Below are 14,875 nucleotides of genomic sequence, written 5' to 3'. Positions count from 1 at the left end.
CTTGAAGACAGAACAGGCAGTGTGGTCAGGCAGGCGGGTTCGGAGTCAGGACAGGCAAGGGTCGAAACCAGGAGGACTAGAACCAAAAGAGACTGAGGAAATAAATAGGAGCAAGGAAAACCACTGGTTGACTTGGCAAACAAGACGAACTGGCACAGAGAGACAGGAAACAAAGGGAAAAATACACCTGGGGTAATAAGCAACACCTGGAGTGGGTCGAAACAATCACAAGGACAGGTGAAACAGATCAGGGTGTGACACAGGGAGTCTGGCAGACTTGTATTTTGGTTCAAATGAAACGGGATTATTAGATTAGTCTTAGTCTAGATTTAATACAGTTGTAGAATACAAGTTTTGTATTGATGTCAAGCTCAAGGTTCTGGGAAACTGGCATTGAGGTAGGCCTACTCTAGTCTATACTCTCGCCCCCAAGTAAATTCTACATCAATATTGGAAATGTATTCTTATATTCTTGTGTATTTCAAAATTGTTTGAAGGTTAGGGATTGTGTAATATCATTGATTCAAAGCTTTACTGTAGTTCCAGATTGAATATCATACAAAATGTGAACCACTGTTTGTGTCAAATTATTAATGAAATGACTACATCATTTTTCGTTGAAGAGCTACATAAAAATACAGTAGATGGGGTGGTGGTGGCAGGTGGCAGGTGGTTGCACTGTGTGACCATAATGATTCTCATATAATAGACTGATGAATATGCTTGAAAGCCAGTTCCCTAGGTTCTTCCTGCAACATGTTCCCTGTATTAGCCTGAAACAATAGAAAAGGGATTTCGCCTCTGGCCTTAAGCGGCATTATCTGCCCATTTCAATTCCTCATACACAGCCCTTGGGCTTGACAGAGATTGTTTTAAAGGGGGCTTTTTAATTAGTAAAGACCTGAAACATCCGTTCTTTAAAAAAATACATTTCAAACCCATCCCCCTCAACTTACAGTTAGTATAACTTATAATAAGGTTTGTGTTTTCCTCCACTCTCTTCTATTCATTTGTAATCACAATGAGGATTATTCTGCTCGCTCACTTGTTTCACAATGTAGTCTCCCGTGGCCATGCCTGGCCAAACACATCTCCTCGGTGGATTCGCTTCACTGACAGAAGTGGATCATTCAGATTGGATGGGCTGGAGGAGAAACTAGCAACTTGTGTTTGCGTGCGTGTGTGTGTGTGTGTGTGTGTGTGTGTGTGTGTGTGTGTGTGTGTGTGTGTGTGTGTGTGTGTGTGTGTGTGGCCGCATGTGTGTTTGAGTATGAGTGTGAGTGAACTGAGACCTCTTGTTATTAGATATTCCATTTTATTTTAGTCCCGCCGACTGGCACAAAGCTGTAATATGGAGCTCAATGTTAAAATCAACTTGATTGGAGGTTAACAACACACTCCACCGCCTCTCGTCATGAGCCGTCCGGCTGTTACTGAGAACCACATACAGTGCACTTGTAAAGTATTCAGACCCCTTGACTTTTTCTCCATTTTGTTACGTTACAGCCATATTCTAAAATGGATTAAATAAAAAAAATCCTCATAAATCTACACACAATACCCCATAATGACAACGCGAAAACAGTTAATTTTTTGTGCAAATTTATTACAAATAAAAAATAGAAATACCTTATTTACATAAGTATTCAGACCCTTTGCCATGAGACTCGAAATTGAGCTCATGTGCATGTCTTGAGATGTTTCTACTACTTGATTGAAGTCCACTTGTGGTAAGTTCAAATGATTGGAGATGATTTGGAAAGGCACACGGCTGTCTACATAAGGTCCCACAGCTAACAATGCATGTCAGAGCAAAAACCAAGCCATGAGGTCGAAGGAATTGTCCGTAGAGCTCCGAGACAGGATTGTATCGAGGCACAGATCTGGGGAAGGGTACTAAAAAATGTCTGCAGCATTGAAGGTTCGCAAGAACACAGTGGCCGCCATCATTCTTAAATGGAAGAAGTTTGGAACCACCAAGACTCTTCCTAGAGCTGGCCGCCCAGCCAAACTGAGCAATCGGGGGAGAAGGGCCTTGGTCAGGGAGGTGACCAAGAACCCGATGGTCACTCTGACAGAGCTCCAGAGTTCCTCTGTGGAGATGGGAGAACCTTCCAGCAGGACAACCATCTCTGCAGCACTCCACCAATCAGGTCTTTATGGTAGAGTGGCCAGACGGAAGCCACTCCTCAGTTAAAGGCACATGACAGCCCGCTTGGAGTTTGCCAAAAGGCACCCAAAGGGCTCTCCAGACCATGAGAAACAAGATTCTATGGTCTGATGAAACCAAGAATGAACTATTTGGCCTGAATGCTAAGCATCAGGTCTGGAGGAAACCAGGCACCGCTCATCAGCTGCCAATAACATCCCTACAGTGAAGCATGGTGGTGGCAGCGTCATGATGTGGGGATGTTTTTCAGCAGCAGGGATACTAGTCAGGATAGAGGGAAAGATGAATGGAGCAAAGTACAGAGAGATCCTTGATGAAAACCTGCTCCAGAGTGCTCAGGACCTCAGATTGGCGCGAAGGTTCACTTTTCAACGGGACAACTACCCTAAGCCCACGCCAAGACAATGCAGGAGTGGCTTCGGGGACAAGTCTCTGAATGTCATTGAGTGGCCCAGCCAGAGTCCGGACTTGAACACGATCGAACATCTCTGGAGTGACCTGAAAATAGCTGTACATCGACGCTCCCCATCCAACCTGACAGAGTTTGAGAGGATCTGCAGAGAAGAATGGGAGAAACTCCCCAAATACTGGTCTGCCAAACTTGTAGCGTCATACCCAAGAAGACTCAAGGCTGTAATTGCTGCCAAAGGTGCTTCAACAAAGTACTGAGTAAAGGGTCTAAATACTTACATTTCCTCGACTAAGAACAACCAAGACCACAACACAAACCATAGCCGAGAAAACTGTTTTGTTAAGAAACAGGAAGCTAGTTATGAACCGCATATAGTAAATGGTTGAACCCCAAATGAACAGAACCTCAGTTGTGCATGCTAGCATCAGACAACTTACCAGACTTGACTGACAGCATCACTGTTTCCACATGTGTATAATTGTTTCCAGCTCCGGCATACTCTCTTTCCTTTATTTCATTATTGTAATCCAAATTTGTGCTGACTGAGCCAACACAGTTACTTTTCTGTGTTTTCACAAAAATCTGAAGTCACCATCCACAAGTAAAAACTAGTCAGGGGTTGCGGGTTTTCAACAAATCAACTGTTTTAGACTATTGTCTTTTTTACCAAGCAAGAGAAATAAACTGTCAAATTAAATGGTCTGTCAAAGTCAATGTTACAGGTTTAATAGTGTAATGGTTAAAGTTACCGCCTGTGGATCAGAAGATTGCGACTGCCATTTTCACCAGTCTTTCGTTAATAGTTTTGACAGCCCCCTTCCTCCCGACACACACCCACACATATACACACTTATTTGAATGTATCAGGTGGCTTTTAAAAGCGCCTTTGGTTTCGGGGAGTGGCAGGCAAGGGGCAGTAACTGTGGTGGTGTGTACTACTGCATGTGTCTTGCTAGAACAGAGGAGGTCTAAGGCACTGCATCGCAGTGCTAGCTGTGCCAATAGAGATTCTGGTTAGTGTCCAGGCTCTGTCGCAGCTGGCCGTGACCGGGAGACCCATGGGGCGCGCACAATTGGCCCAGCGTCGTGAGGGTTTGGCCGGCAGGGATATCCTTTTCCCATCGCGTTCTAGCGACTCCTGCGGCGGGCCGTGTGCAATGTACGCTGACACTGTCGCCAGGTGTACGGTGTTTCCTCCAACACGTTGGTGTGGCTGGCTTCTGGGTTAAGCGGGAATTGTGTCAAGAAGCAGTGCGGCTCGACTGGGTTGTGTTTCGGAGGACGCACGGCTCTCGACCTTCGCCTCTCCCGAGTCCGTACGGCAGTTGCAGCGATGGGACAAGACTGTAACTACCAATTGGATACCATGAAATATGGGAGAAAAAAGGGGTAAGAAAAGGAAAATTTAAAAAAGAACAGAGGAGAGGCCAGCTCTCAGACTCTCAAGGCAGAGGTCATTGCCCTCATCTGTGAGATGCATACCTTCTCTGTGGTACTGCCCAGGGACACACTGCTTGATGGCAGGGTGGTGGATTGTGGGCATGCGCCTGTCACGGAGAAATGCAAACACCATCTGGTTGACAGGATGCCAGGCCATCTCTATGCGCTTGTTGATGTCCTTCTCCCACTGGAACATCCAACTCCTCTGCTGCAAGATGTCATAGTAGACCACCGTTGTTCCGGGGAACATTTGGATGACTACCGCCAAATCAACAAGCATCTGACTCACTAGGGCTGTTCCCTTTGTGTTTCCCAAGTCTGTTCCACCGAGGTTAATGACTATGATGTCAGGGGGAGCAGCAGCACAGGCCCTCTGCTGGCGCAGAAATTCATCAGTTTGCCCCACTTCATTTCTAGCTATGTGACAATAGTTAAGGGAGAGGTTGTGATGCTTTCCGACCAGTAGATCCATGAATGCCACACAGTTTTCATGTTGATGAATGAGTAAATGCCTGGAAGCCTGCAAAAAAATGTATGTGAAATGTAGTAGTAGTGTAGATGTGGAATGACTAGAACTGCATTCCTATTGAATAAGATCATACACAGATTCCTTTCTTCCTCCCGTTCCAGGGCAGCATTAAATGTATAATTTAGACTTTTGCAAGGACAATAAACCATTTTCTGTATGTTTCTCATTTTTCTAGCCAACATTCCCATTGAAGCACCAAGTCCAATCTGTTCACCTGTTATATTTCTATGTGCTTGAGCGTAAAGCTTGCTCTGAGAGGATCTGTCAGACTTTCACTCTCTCCCTTCTTATCTCTGAGATAATCTCCAACAACGACTCATAAAACTATTAATCATCACCAAACATGAAAATTCAGACTGTATTTATCCATATTTTTTAAATCGTTTTTTTAAATTTTTAGATTTGCCTTATATAGTTCAGTTTAAATAATTAGCAAGTCTGAAGGGTAGGCTACTAGCTAGCCAGCTAGCTGGATAGGTCTATATGTGGGCCTGGTACACGTGTCAAACTCATTTAACGGATGGCCGAGTATCTGCAGGTTTTCGCTCCTCCCTTGTACTTGATTCATGAATTAAGGTCACTAATTAGTAAATAACTCTCATCTGGTTGTCTAGGTCTTAATTTTTTTTTTTTAAACGCCAGGCCCTCCATGGAATGAGTTTGACACCCTTGGCCTAGTAGGTCTATCTGATTTATTTGTTACAGTCCAGAATCATCTTATTGAAGAACATTCAATGACTTAGCTGAGCCTTTACAAGTAAGTTAAACACAGAGAGTAGATATATGTCGGTAGAAGGCTAGAATTTGTCAGTCTATCCAGTTAGGCCTAGACAGCCAACTAATAAGCAAACAGACCAGTGGTGAGTTGCTGATAATGAGCATTGCGAGTGACAAAAACATTAGCCTATACTATTAAGACAGCATGACAACGTTAGCTGTCGTCCAGTCAGAAATGATGTTTGATCCGTTTTACATGAAATGGACAAAATCAGACACATGCAGAAAACTATGTTGCAAACGTTTCTCCTTGTCAGTTTCACTTTTATGCAGGATTTTTAATACAAGCCCAGTGCTACCCTACCTGATTCTATTACTCATCTGTTCTTCAAGATCTCCTCTGTTCATAGAGACTTTGAGTAGTAGAATATTTAGTTCTCAATGACATGTATTGCCAAATAAAAAGGTTAAAGGAAATACAGGCAGGCACCACAATACTAGAAGATAAAACACCTCTCTCAATCAAGCACGACAATCGTGTAAGTATAAAAGCAAACTTGCTTTCATATAATAAAAAAAAGCTTGAAACGGTAGTGGAAGTTGATTAGTGTGGTGTGTGAAGAATCCAATACTTTACCTTGTATGCTGTACAAATCACATTATTGTGGAAGCACCTCCTCTCAGAGTATGAATTAGGCTGTTTGAGAAAGTTTGAATCCTAAGCAACCAGCATACACATTGTTGGAAGTATAATATACCAACATAGCTATTGTAGTAGGTCAACGCTGTGTACTGGGAAACCTTGGTGGAGCATGGGTTGAGTAGGCATTGTGGTGCTCATTTCCTTTCTTTTTCGGCTTCAGGACTTCTCACTTATAACAGTTTTTGTTTTTTATACATGATATTCAGGTATGGTTGTCTGTGTGTGTGTCTGTGTGTGCATGTGTGTGTGTATATGTACAGGTAACTGACAAAATAATGGAAACACAAATAAATGAGGGATACAAAGTATATTGAAAGCAGGTGCTTCTACACAGGGGTGCTTTCTGAGTCAATTAACATCCCATCATGCTTAGGGTCATGTATAAAAAGGCTGGGCAGGCCATTATTTTGGACATTATTTTGGCTACCATGGCTATGCCCCCATAGGATGACAATGCCGCCCTCCACAGGGCACGAGTGGTTACTGAATAGTTTGATGAGCATGAAAACGATGTAAACCATATGCCATGGCAGTCTGTCACCAGATCTCAACCCAAATTCATTTATGGGAGATTCTGTAGCAGCGCCTGAGACAGCGTATTCCACCACCATCAACAGAACACCAAATGATGGAATTTCTTGTGGAAAAATGGTGTCGCATCCCTACAATAGATTTCCAGACACTTGTAGAATCTATGCCACGGTGCATTGAAACTGTCCTGGCTCGTGGGGACCAAACGACCTATTAAGAGACATTATGTTGGTGTTTCCTTTATTTTGGCAGTTACCTGTGTGTGTGTGTGTGTGTGTGTGTGTGTGTGTGTGTGTGTGTGTGTGTGTGTGTGTGTGTGTGTGTGTGTGTGTGTGTGTGTGTGTGTGTGTGTGTGTGTGTGTGTGTGTGTGTGTGTTTGTGGGGGATAAGGGGTTGTATATGAGAGGGAATTGAAACCTCTTGTTATTAGATGACACACATTGGATATCAGCTTTTTCCGTGAGAGAGAGAGAGAAAAACACAGGAGAGAGTGCATCGTATTGTCGAAGAAGATGATATGATTTCGGAGAACAGAAATGCTTTTACACAATCTAACAGCAATTTGGAAAGGGCTCGAACACAAACACAATCATTCTGCACAAAAACTATAATAAAGACAAGAAAATGACAGTATATGAAGTATGCAGAAGGTATACTGTACCTAATGTGAATTTTGACAACACTTACATGTTTGAAGTCGTGGACCTCGAGCACCTCATCACTGCCGTTCCCCATCCTGAAGATCTCAATGCGGTGGGCGGGGTCAATCTCCATGATACTGTCTGTCTCCATACCGTCCAGCATGGCTTTGTAATGTTGGTCGTACACCTGGAGACACAGGACCAATCAGAAACATCTTCAGCCTGACTGACAGGTCATTTAACCAATAGTACATGAGGGTGTGGCAACTCAACTCAGTAGCTCAAATCTATTGCCTTTCAATAGTCTTTCAATAAGCTTACTATACTGCCAATAGCGCAAACCTAGGTGTGGCAGGTGTCCTAGTGATTAGAGAGGTGTGACAGCAATCGGAGGGTTGCTAGGTCAAATCCTGTGTCTTGCGGGAAATGAGCTGGTGACCGGAAGGTTGCTGGTATCAAATCCTAGATGTCATTGACTCTTGGACAAGGCTCCTAAGCCCCCCAACAACTTCTCCATGGGCACCCAGTGTGGCAGCTCCCCGCTCCAACCAGTATGTGTGTCTTTCAGAGGGGTTTGGATAAATCAGAAGTCCAATTTTGTTCGTACCTTGTGTACAATTGACAAATGAAGTGATCTTAATCCTTAATGTATGGCCTTTCAATAGGCTTAATATACAGTCTATAGGCGTAATACACTGCAAATAATTATAATCCAAAGAGAAATACTGTAATCTAAAGATGTGAGGCCCATACACTCCCTTGATGCAATCACATTGATCTAGCTATGTCATATTCTTCAAAGCATCATGTCCGAATTTGACCAATGCAACAAATACACCACCGCAGTGGCGTCTTGCATGCTGACATTTGTAAAGTGCGAAAGTATTCATAAACAAGATCAGAGATAATACTAAGTCATTGCTCATACATTGCTATTGACAAACTGCAAGCACATTTGTACATCCATAGAGGCTGCGTAAGTACCCTTCGAGTTGCTGTGTCGAATAAATGCCACCTCGAAAATGTGGCTCGGATAGTTTTTTGTTTTTCTTGGCCGTACCTTAAAGCACTTGATTATGTGTTGTTCTTGGGCACGCCGGGGCGGCTGTTAAAATTCCCTGTCTACAAAAATGATTCATGCCTATGAGATGAAAACTACGCTATTAATATGTATGTGGAGTGTGGTGTTATGATGAGAAATATATTGCTGAGTTCATCTTCATCTGTTGGGGTGATGAATCAAAGCGCCCCATACTGTACCAATGAGAGAGTTGATTAATGGATACAGGTTGGCGGCCAATGAAATCCATCAAGATTAATATTCCCAATCAACATGTCGGGGCCACTGATTGTTAAGGGATCTAACACAGAAATAACCCAAGCCCTGTGACAAATGTAGTTTCTTTCTAGTGTTTCTGACTATAATGTCCATGCATGATTCTCCTAGGTTGGTTTAGTGACTCTAGTACCACTGGTTAAAGCTCTATAGCGTGGCAATACCATTCAGAAAGAGGTTAGATAAACATTCGATTACACTCTTCATACATCTGCTCAACATGTTGTTCACCTACTCACTACCACATACTCCTTATGACATTTAAATGACCTGCACCACATATTACCATCAAGCTCATCAATAGGGTAGCAATAATGATTGAATGGGATATAATTCTTAACAGAAAATCACGGCAAGTATGGCTCTGGAATATAAATAGACATTAACATGGGTCTCAATGGCCTTGGCTCAGAAAGGAACCTGAATTTTAAAATCTTAAGACGTAGCCAAATGAAGATGGACCTGATATTCAAGTGTCAGTCGAGCAGTTATGTGAAATTCAGAGCCATTAAACAGTCTGGGAGCCCTTGCGGTGGATTAAAGTTCCATTTAAGCCTTTTCTTCTATATTAGCATAAAGGTGGAAAGGACTTATTGATTTATACTAAAACAGTTCATCCCATTTTCTGTAGGCGGTGATGGCTTCTGTGGATCCTTGGGTTTGTGGCAGGTGCAGTATTGCTCAACTATTAGTAATACAGTGCATTCAGAAAGTATTCAGACCCCTTGACTTTTTCCACATTTGTTACGTTACAGCCTTATTCTAAATGGATAAAAAAAAAAATTTCTCATCAATCTACACGCAATACCCCATAATGACAAAGCAAAAACAGGTCTTTATACATTTTTGAAAATGTATTAAAAATAAAAAACAGAAATACCTTATTTACATAAGTATTCATAACCTTTGCTATGAGACTCAAAATGTAGGTCAGGTGCATCCTGTTTCCATTGATCATCCTTGAAATGTTTCTAAAACTTGATTAGAGTCCACCTGTGGTAAATTCAATTGATTGGACATGATTTGGAAAGACACACACCTGTCTATATAAGGGCCACAGTTGACAGTGTATGTCAGAGCAAAAACCAAGCCAGAAGGTCAAAGGAATTGTCTGTAGAGCTCCGAGACACGATTGTGTCAAGGCAAAGATCTGGGGAAGGTTACCAAAGAAATTCTGCAGCATTGAAGGTAGCCAAGAACACAGAGGCCTCCATCATTCTTAAATTGAAGAAGTTTGGAACCACGAAGACTCTTCCTAGAACTGAACAATCGGAGGAGAAAAGTCTTGTTCAGGGAGGTGACCAAGAACCTGATGATCACTCTGACAGAGCTCCAGATTTCCTCTGTGGGGATGGGAGAATTTTCCAGAAAGACAACCATCTCCGCAACACTACACCAATCAGGCCTTTATGGTAGAGCGACCAGACGGAAGCCACTCTTTGGCCTGAATGCCAAGTGTCACATCTGGAAGAAACCTGACACCATCCCTACGGAGAAACACGATGATGGCAGCATCATGCTGTGGGGATGTTTTTCAGCGGCAGGGACTGGGAGACTAGTCAGGATCAAGGATCTGCAGAGAAGAATGGAAGAAACTCCCCAAATACAGGTGTCAACCCTGTAGCATAATACCCAAGAAGACTCAAGGCTGTAATCTCTGCCAAAGGTGCTGAGTAAAAACTTTTTGCTTTGTCATTATGGGGTATTGTGTGTAGATTGATAAGTGGAAAAAGAATTGAATCAATTTTAGAATAAGTCAGTAACGTAACAAAATGTGGGAAAAGTCAAGGGGTCTGAATACTTTCCGGATTCACTGTATTATTAAAGTAACTGTCTAGTGAAAATCTCACTTTTGAAAGTTCATATTCTATTCACGCATACCTAATGTTATTGATTTGTCCTATACTCGTATTTGTGGCCAAATCAAAAATTGGAGGAAAAACACTTAAAAAAACACCTCAAACTTTAAAATCTTTGCTCTTTCCTCATAGATGATGATGTCATCCTCCTGAGGACGATGAGCAGGCCAATCAGCCGTCTTCTCCCATTAATATTTTTAATGACCGGTATACGCCAACACCATTCTAACACAGAAAACACTGGACAATTACTTTAAGCTTGTGAATATAACAGCAAGGTTAGAAATATGGCTTTCTTAGAACTAGCATTTTGGTTAATGGACAATATTCATACATTTGTTTATCACAAATTGTCATATCAAACATGGTTAATTGTAATGGATTTTATGGGGTGGATTGACTTTGGATAGCACTAGTGTTCATCTAATCTTTTCGCAAATCGAATATTTCTATTTCTTATAGCCCTTCCTCACCAACATTGAGTCTCTTCACTAGAAACTGAGAGTATTCTTCAGTTGTAACTTTGCTTCATTGTCTCCTCAGCATTTTTACCAATTGCTAAACAGCAAATTCTTCCAGAAGCACATGCTCGGCAACCGAAGCCTGACTGCCTCACAAAAGATTTCAGCGTTGCAAGGAATGATAGTGAAAGTTAATTAGCTTTCTGTGCGACTTCACGTAGACTGGGGAGGCCAATGCTGAGGGAGTACATCCTGAGTGCTCCTGAAGCAAATTCATATTGATTTGTACTCGATCGGGCTGGCTATTCAGATATGTCATATAATTAATTTAAAGGTTCCGATTCAATGCGGTTGCATAACATACTCAACATACATGATATATAAGAAATATGACTTATCAAAACAGTGAAGTTAAGTTAAAGGAACAATTAAAAAAGTGTCTGAATTAGTCTCCCCAGTACCAAGGCAGCTAAGAGAATACACTGTATGATAACCTCTCTATGAATGTCACAGTACAAATTATTATGCCTTCCTTACTCCGTACAACCCGCCGAATCTAAATACATTTTTTACAGGGAACGAGGGAAAGATCTCCTCTTATCAAAAACCACCATCAGTATCTCCCATTCCCCCTAGGAAGGGCTCAGGTTTCCCACATAGCCCTATGCCTCTCACCATCATCAGTCGACATACAAAAATAGAAGGTTCAATCAATCTGTCAATCAATCAAAGTTTTTTTGTCACATGTTTTGTACTTGAGCTATTCTTGTCTATTAATGTTCTGTAAAATGTCATGTTTCATGTTTTGTGTGGACCCCAGGAAGAGTAGCTGCTGCTACAACAGCTACTGGGAATCCTGATAAATATCCATACAGGAGGTGTAAAAGAGTGAAATGCTTACTTGCACAGCGGGAAATTTGCTTCCAACACGAACACGACACTGCAAATTGTATGGAAGCATTTCCTGACAATGTCTTGTTTATTTATCCACAGCAAGGCCTTTCTCCGAGGTGGTCCTTAACAACCTCTACCCAGATGGTTGCAAACATACTGTAGAGCCACAAAAGGGCCTAGTGAATAAGAGACAGCAGGCCCAACTAGCCCACAGGTTGATTGTGTGAATGGGGCTCTATCCATCTGTGGTACCGAAGGACTTTGCGTAAAGGTCACAGCGATGCTGTGTGCAAGTGAGTGGGTGTATGAAGGACAGGACTGTTTGTGTGTGTGTGTGTGTGTGTGTGTGTGTGTGTGTGTGTGTGTGTGTGTGTGTGTGTGTGTGTGTGTGTGTGTGTGTGTGTGTGTGTGTGTGTGTGTGTGTGTGTGTGTGTGTGTGTGTGTGTGTGTGTGAGAGCCTCATGGCAGCCTCGGGCACACCGGTGATGGATAGGTGGGCAGCAGCTCAGGCAGCCATACTGGTCACCAATTACAAGTCAGAGAGAAAGAGCCTGCGGTAGGTCTTGATTGACATAGCCTACATCTTGGATGCTATATGAACCTCTCATAGTTATTGTTTTATTATTATTTTCACACAATTTCGATCTTGTCTCATCGCTGCAACTCCCCAACAGGCTCAGAAGGCGAAGGTAGAGTCATGCGTCCGCCGAAACATGACCTGCCAAACCTTGCTTCTTAACAGCTGCCTGCTTAACCCGGAAGCCAGCCGCACCAATGTGTCGGAGGAAACACCATTCAACTGACGACTGAGGACAGCCTGCAGCCACCCGGCCCGCCACAGAGTCGCTAGAGCGTGATGAGCCAAGTATAGCCCGCCCAGCCGAAACCCTCCCCTAACCCGGACGATGCAGGGCCAATTGTGCGCCGCCCTATGGGACTCCCAATCACGTCCGGTTGTGATACAGCCCGGGATCAAACCCGGGTCTGTAGCGTTGCTTCTACCACTGCGAGGCAGTGCCTTAGACCGCTGGGCCACTCGGGAGGCCCTCTCATTGTTTCTAAAGGAAGTTTAGTGGGTGGATGAATAAAAGGATGGGAAATGACATGAGCACCACTGTTACTGTTACAGAAGATGGTCTCCTGGGTAGACAGATCAGTCAGTCTAAACAGCTGCGGAAGGAGGGAGAGGAGAGTCCAGCATTCAGCCTTGGTTGGTTGCCAGTGAGCAATCGGAATGGAAATTTCCCTAGCTCTCTCTTATAGCTTTTCTCTTTGCTCCTTTTTCACACAGAAGCCCCACCATTGGCTCCTTGTCCTCCAGCATGGTGATTTAGCAGAGCTCATGACTCTCGCCTCACATGGCCAGTCACATGAGAACTAGTTAAAACATTTTTTGTTAAAATGTCTCCCTAGGGTTGCATTCGCTCCTCTGCAATGTTGTTTTTTTCGAGTCTAGTTTTTCCCCACTCCAACGGAAACGGACATCTCTGTTAGAGACATTGAAAATAACCACTTCTACAACCTTCTGCTAGTACCAGCACCACCGCTACCCTACTCATCCTCCTCCGCTCTTCAAGAATTAGAGACTGAATTTAATCTACAGTTCCGCTCCTCTCCCATGGGGGTTTCAGAATGTTGAAACAGAAGGTGGGTAGCAACCGCCAGACAAACGAGAAGATGAGAGATGAGGGAAAACAATTCCAGAGAATATTCAGAGGAAGATGAGAAATTAAACAGTGTGAAGAGAGAGGGAGGGAGATAAAAAAGGTGAACCAGGTACCTAAGGAAAATGCTGGAAAATGAAGAACCACAAGGGAAATTACTTCAACCATTATCAACTGAACAAAGATATGAACGCAACAGGCAACCAGTGGTGGAAAAAGTACCTGTCATACTTGAGTAAAAGTAAAGATACCTTAATAGGAAATAACTCAAGTAAAAGTGAAAGTCACCACCAAAATTCTGAAAGTATTTGTTTTTAAATATACTTAAGTATCAAAAGTAAATGTAATTGCTGAAATATACTTAAATATCAAAAGTAAAAGTATAAATAATTTCAAATTCCCTATATTAAGCAAACCATTCGGCACCATTTTATTTTTAATTTTTTAATTTACGGTTAGCCAGGTGTACACTCCAACACTCCCTCGACATTTACAAACAAAGCATGTGTGTTTAGTGAGTCCGTCAGATCACAGGCAGTCGGGAAGACCAGGGGTGTTCTCTTGATAAGTGTGTGAATTAGACAATTTACCTGTCCTGCTAAGCATTTAAAATGCAACGAGTACATTTGGGTGTCTGGGAAAATGTATGGAGTAAAAAGTATACTATTTTCTTTACGAATGTAGTGAAGTAAAAGTAAAAGTAGTCAAAAATAGAAATATTAAAGTACAGATACCCCCAAAAATTACTTAAGTAGTACTTTAAAGTATTATTACTATTATTACAACTATTATTGTTGGTCGCAGATGCCTTAAAAAAAGTGTGCGGCGTGGATCAGAAAACCAGTCATTATCTAGTGTGACCACCATTTGCCTCATGCAGTGCAACATCTCCTTTGCATAGAGGTGATCAGGCTATTGATTGTGGCCTGTGGAATGGTGTCCCACTCCTCTTCAATGGCTGTGCAAATGTGTGCACAAACAGCTCATGAAACATGGGACCAACACTTTACATGTTGCATTTATATTTTTGTTTAGTGTAGATCTGGCAGAGACAGGAGCACAGATGGCATTCACATGGATTGAATGCATGTCAATGTCCACCGAATCAGCTACCGTGGGCGGATAGAAAGCTGAAAATGCAATAGTACTTGTGCTCAAAGTGTCCCCATAGATCATCCATTTGAAATCAGCTCACTAATGCACACTCATTTCAGTACAACAGGTGCATTTACCAGAACATATTGTGATTGTCGTACATTGTACATGGAATCAGTCAGACACACCAGCATTATGTCTTGCTATCTCAGAGAATTATTCTCATAAAGGGTAGACCTACAAATGGCACCAGTCTTTCAAGGAGAGCTTTAGATAACACTACAAGTAGCCGTCTCTCTATAGCACTGCTGTGGGTATAGGGGAGAGAAATACAGAGGGGGATTATGCTTGTGGACATTGATTACCAGGCCGGTTAGTTCCCAAGGCCTATAAAATCTGGATAAATGGAGTGGGGAATGTTCT

General features: G+C 42.6%; 1 protein-coding gene across 1 annotated transcript in view; it reads right to left on the bottom strand.

Annotated features, from left to right (window-relative positions):
* The window catches only part of tnmd (tenomodulin), a 76,310-nt gene that overhangs the window by 32,865 nt on the left and 28,570 nt on the right, over positions 1 to 14,875 (bottom strand). Inside the window, exon 3 of the mRNA XM_055927242.1 lies at positions 7,190 to 7,330. Within this exon, the coding sequence (XP_055783217.1) occupies positions 7,190 to 7,330 (141 nt within the window). The remainder of the gene's footprint in view (positions 1 to 7,189; positions 7,331 to 14,875) is intronic.

Source organism: Salvelinus fontinalis, chromosome 6 (assembly GCF_029448725.1).
Source record: "Salvelinus fontinalis isolate EN_2023a chromosome 6, ASM2944872v1, whole genome shotgun sequence".
In the NCBI taxonomy this organism is placed as follows: Eukaryota; Metazoa; Chordata; class Actinopteri; order Salmoniformes; family Salmonidae; genus Salvelinus; species Salvelinus fontinalis.
Note: the sequence above shows the minus strand (reverse complement) of the source record. Positions and strands in the feature narration are given on the sequence as shown.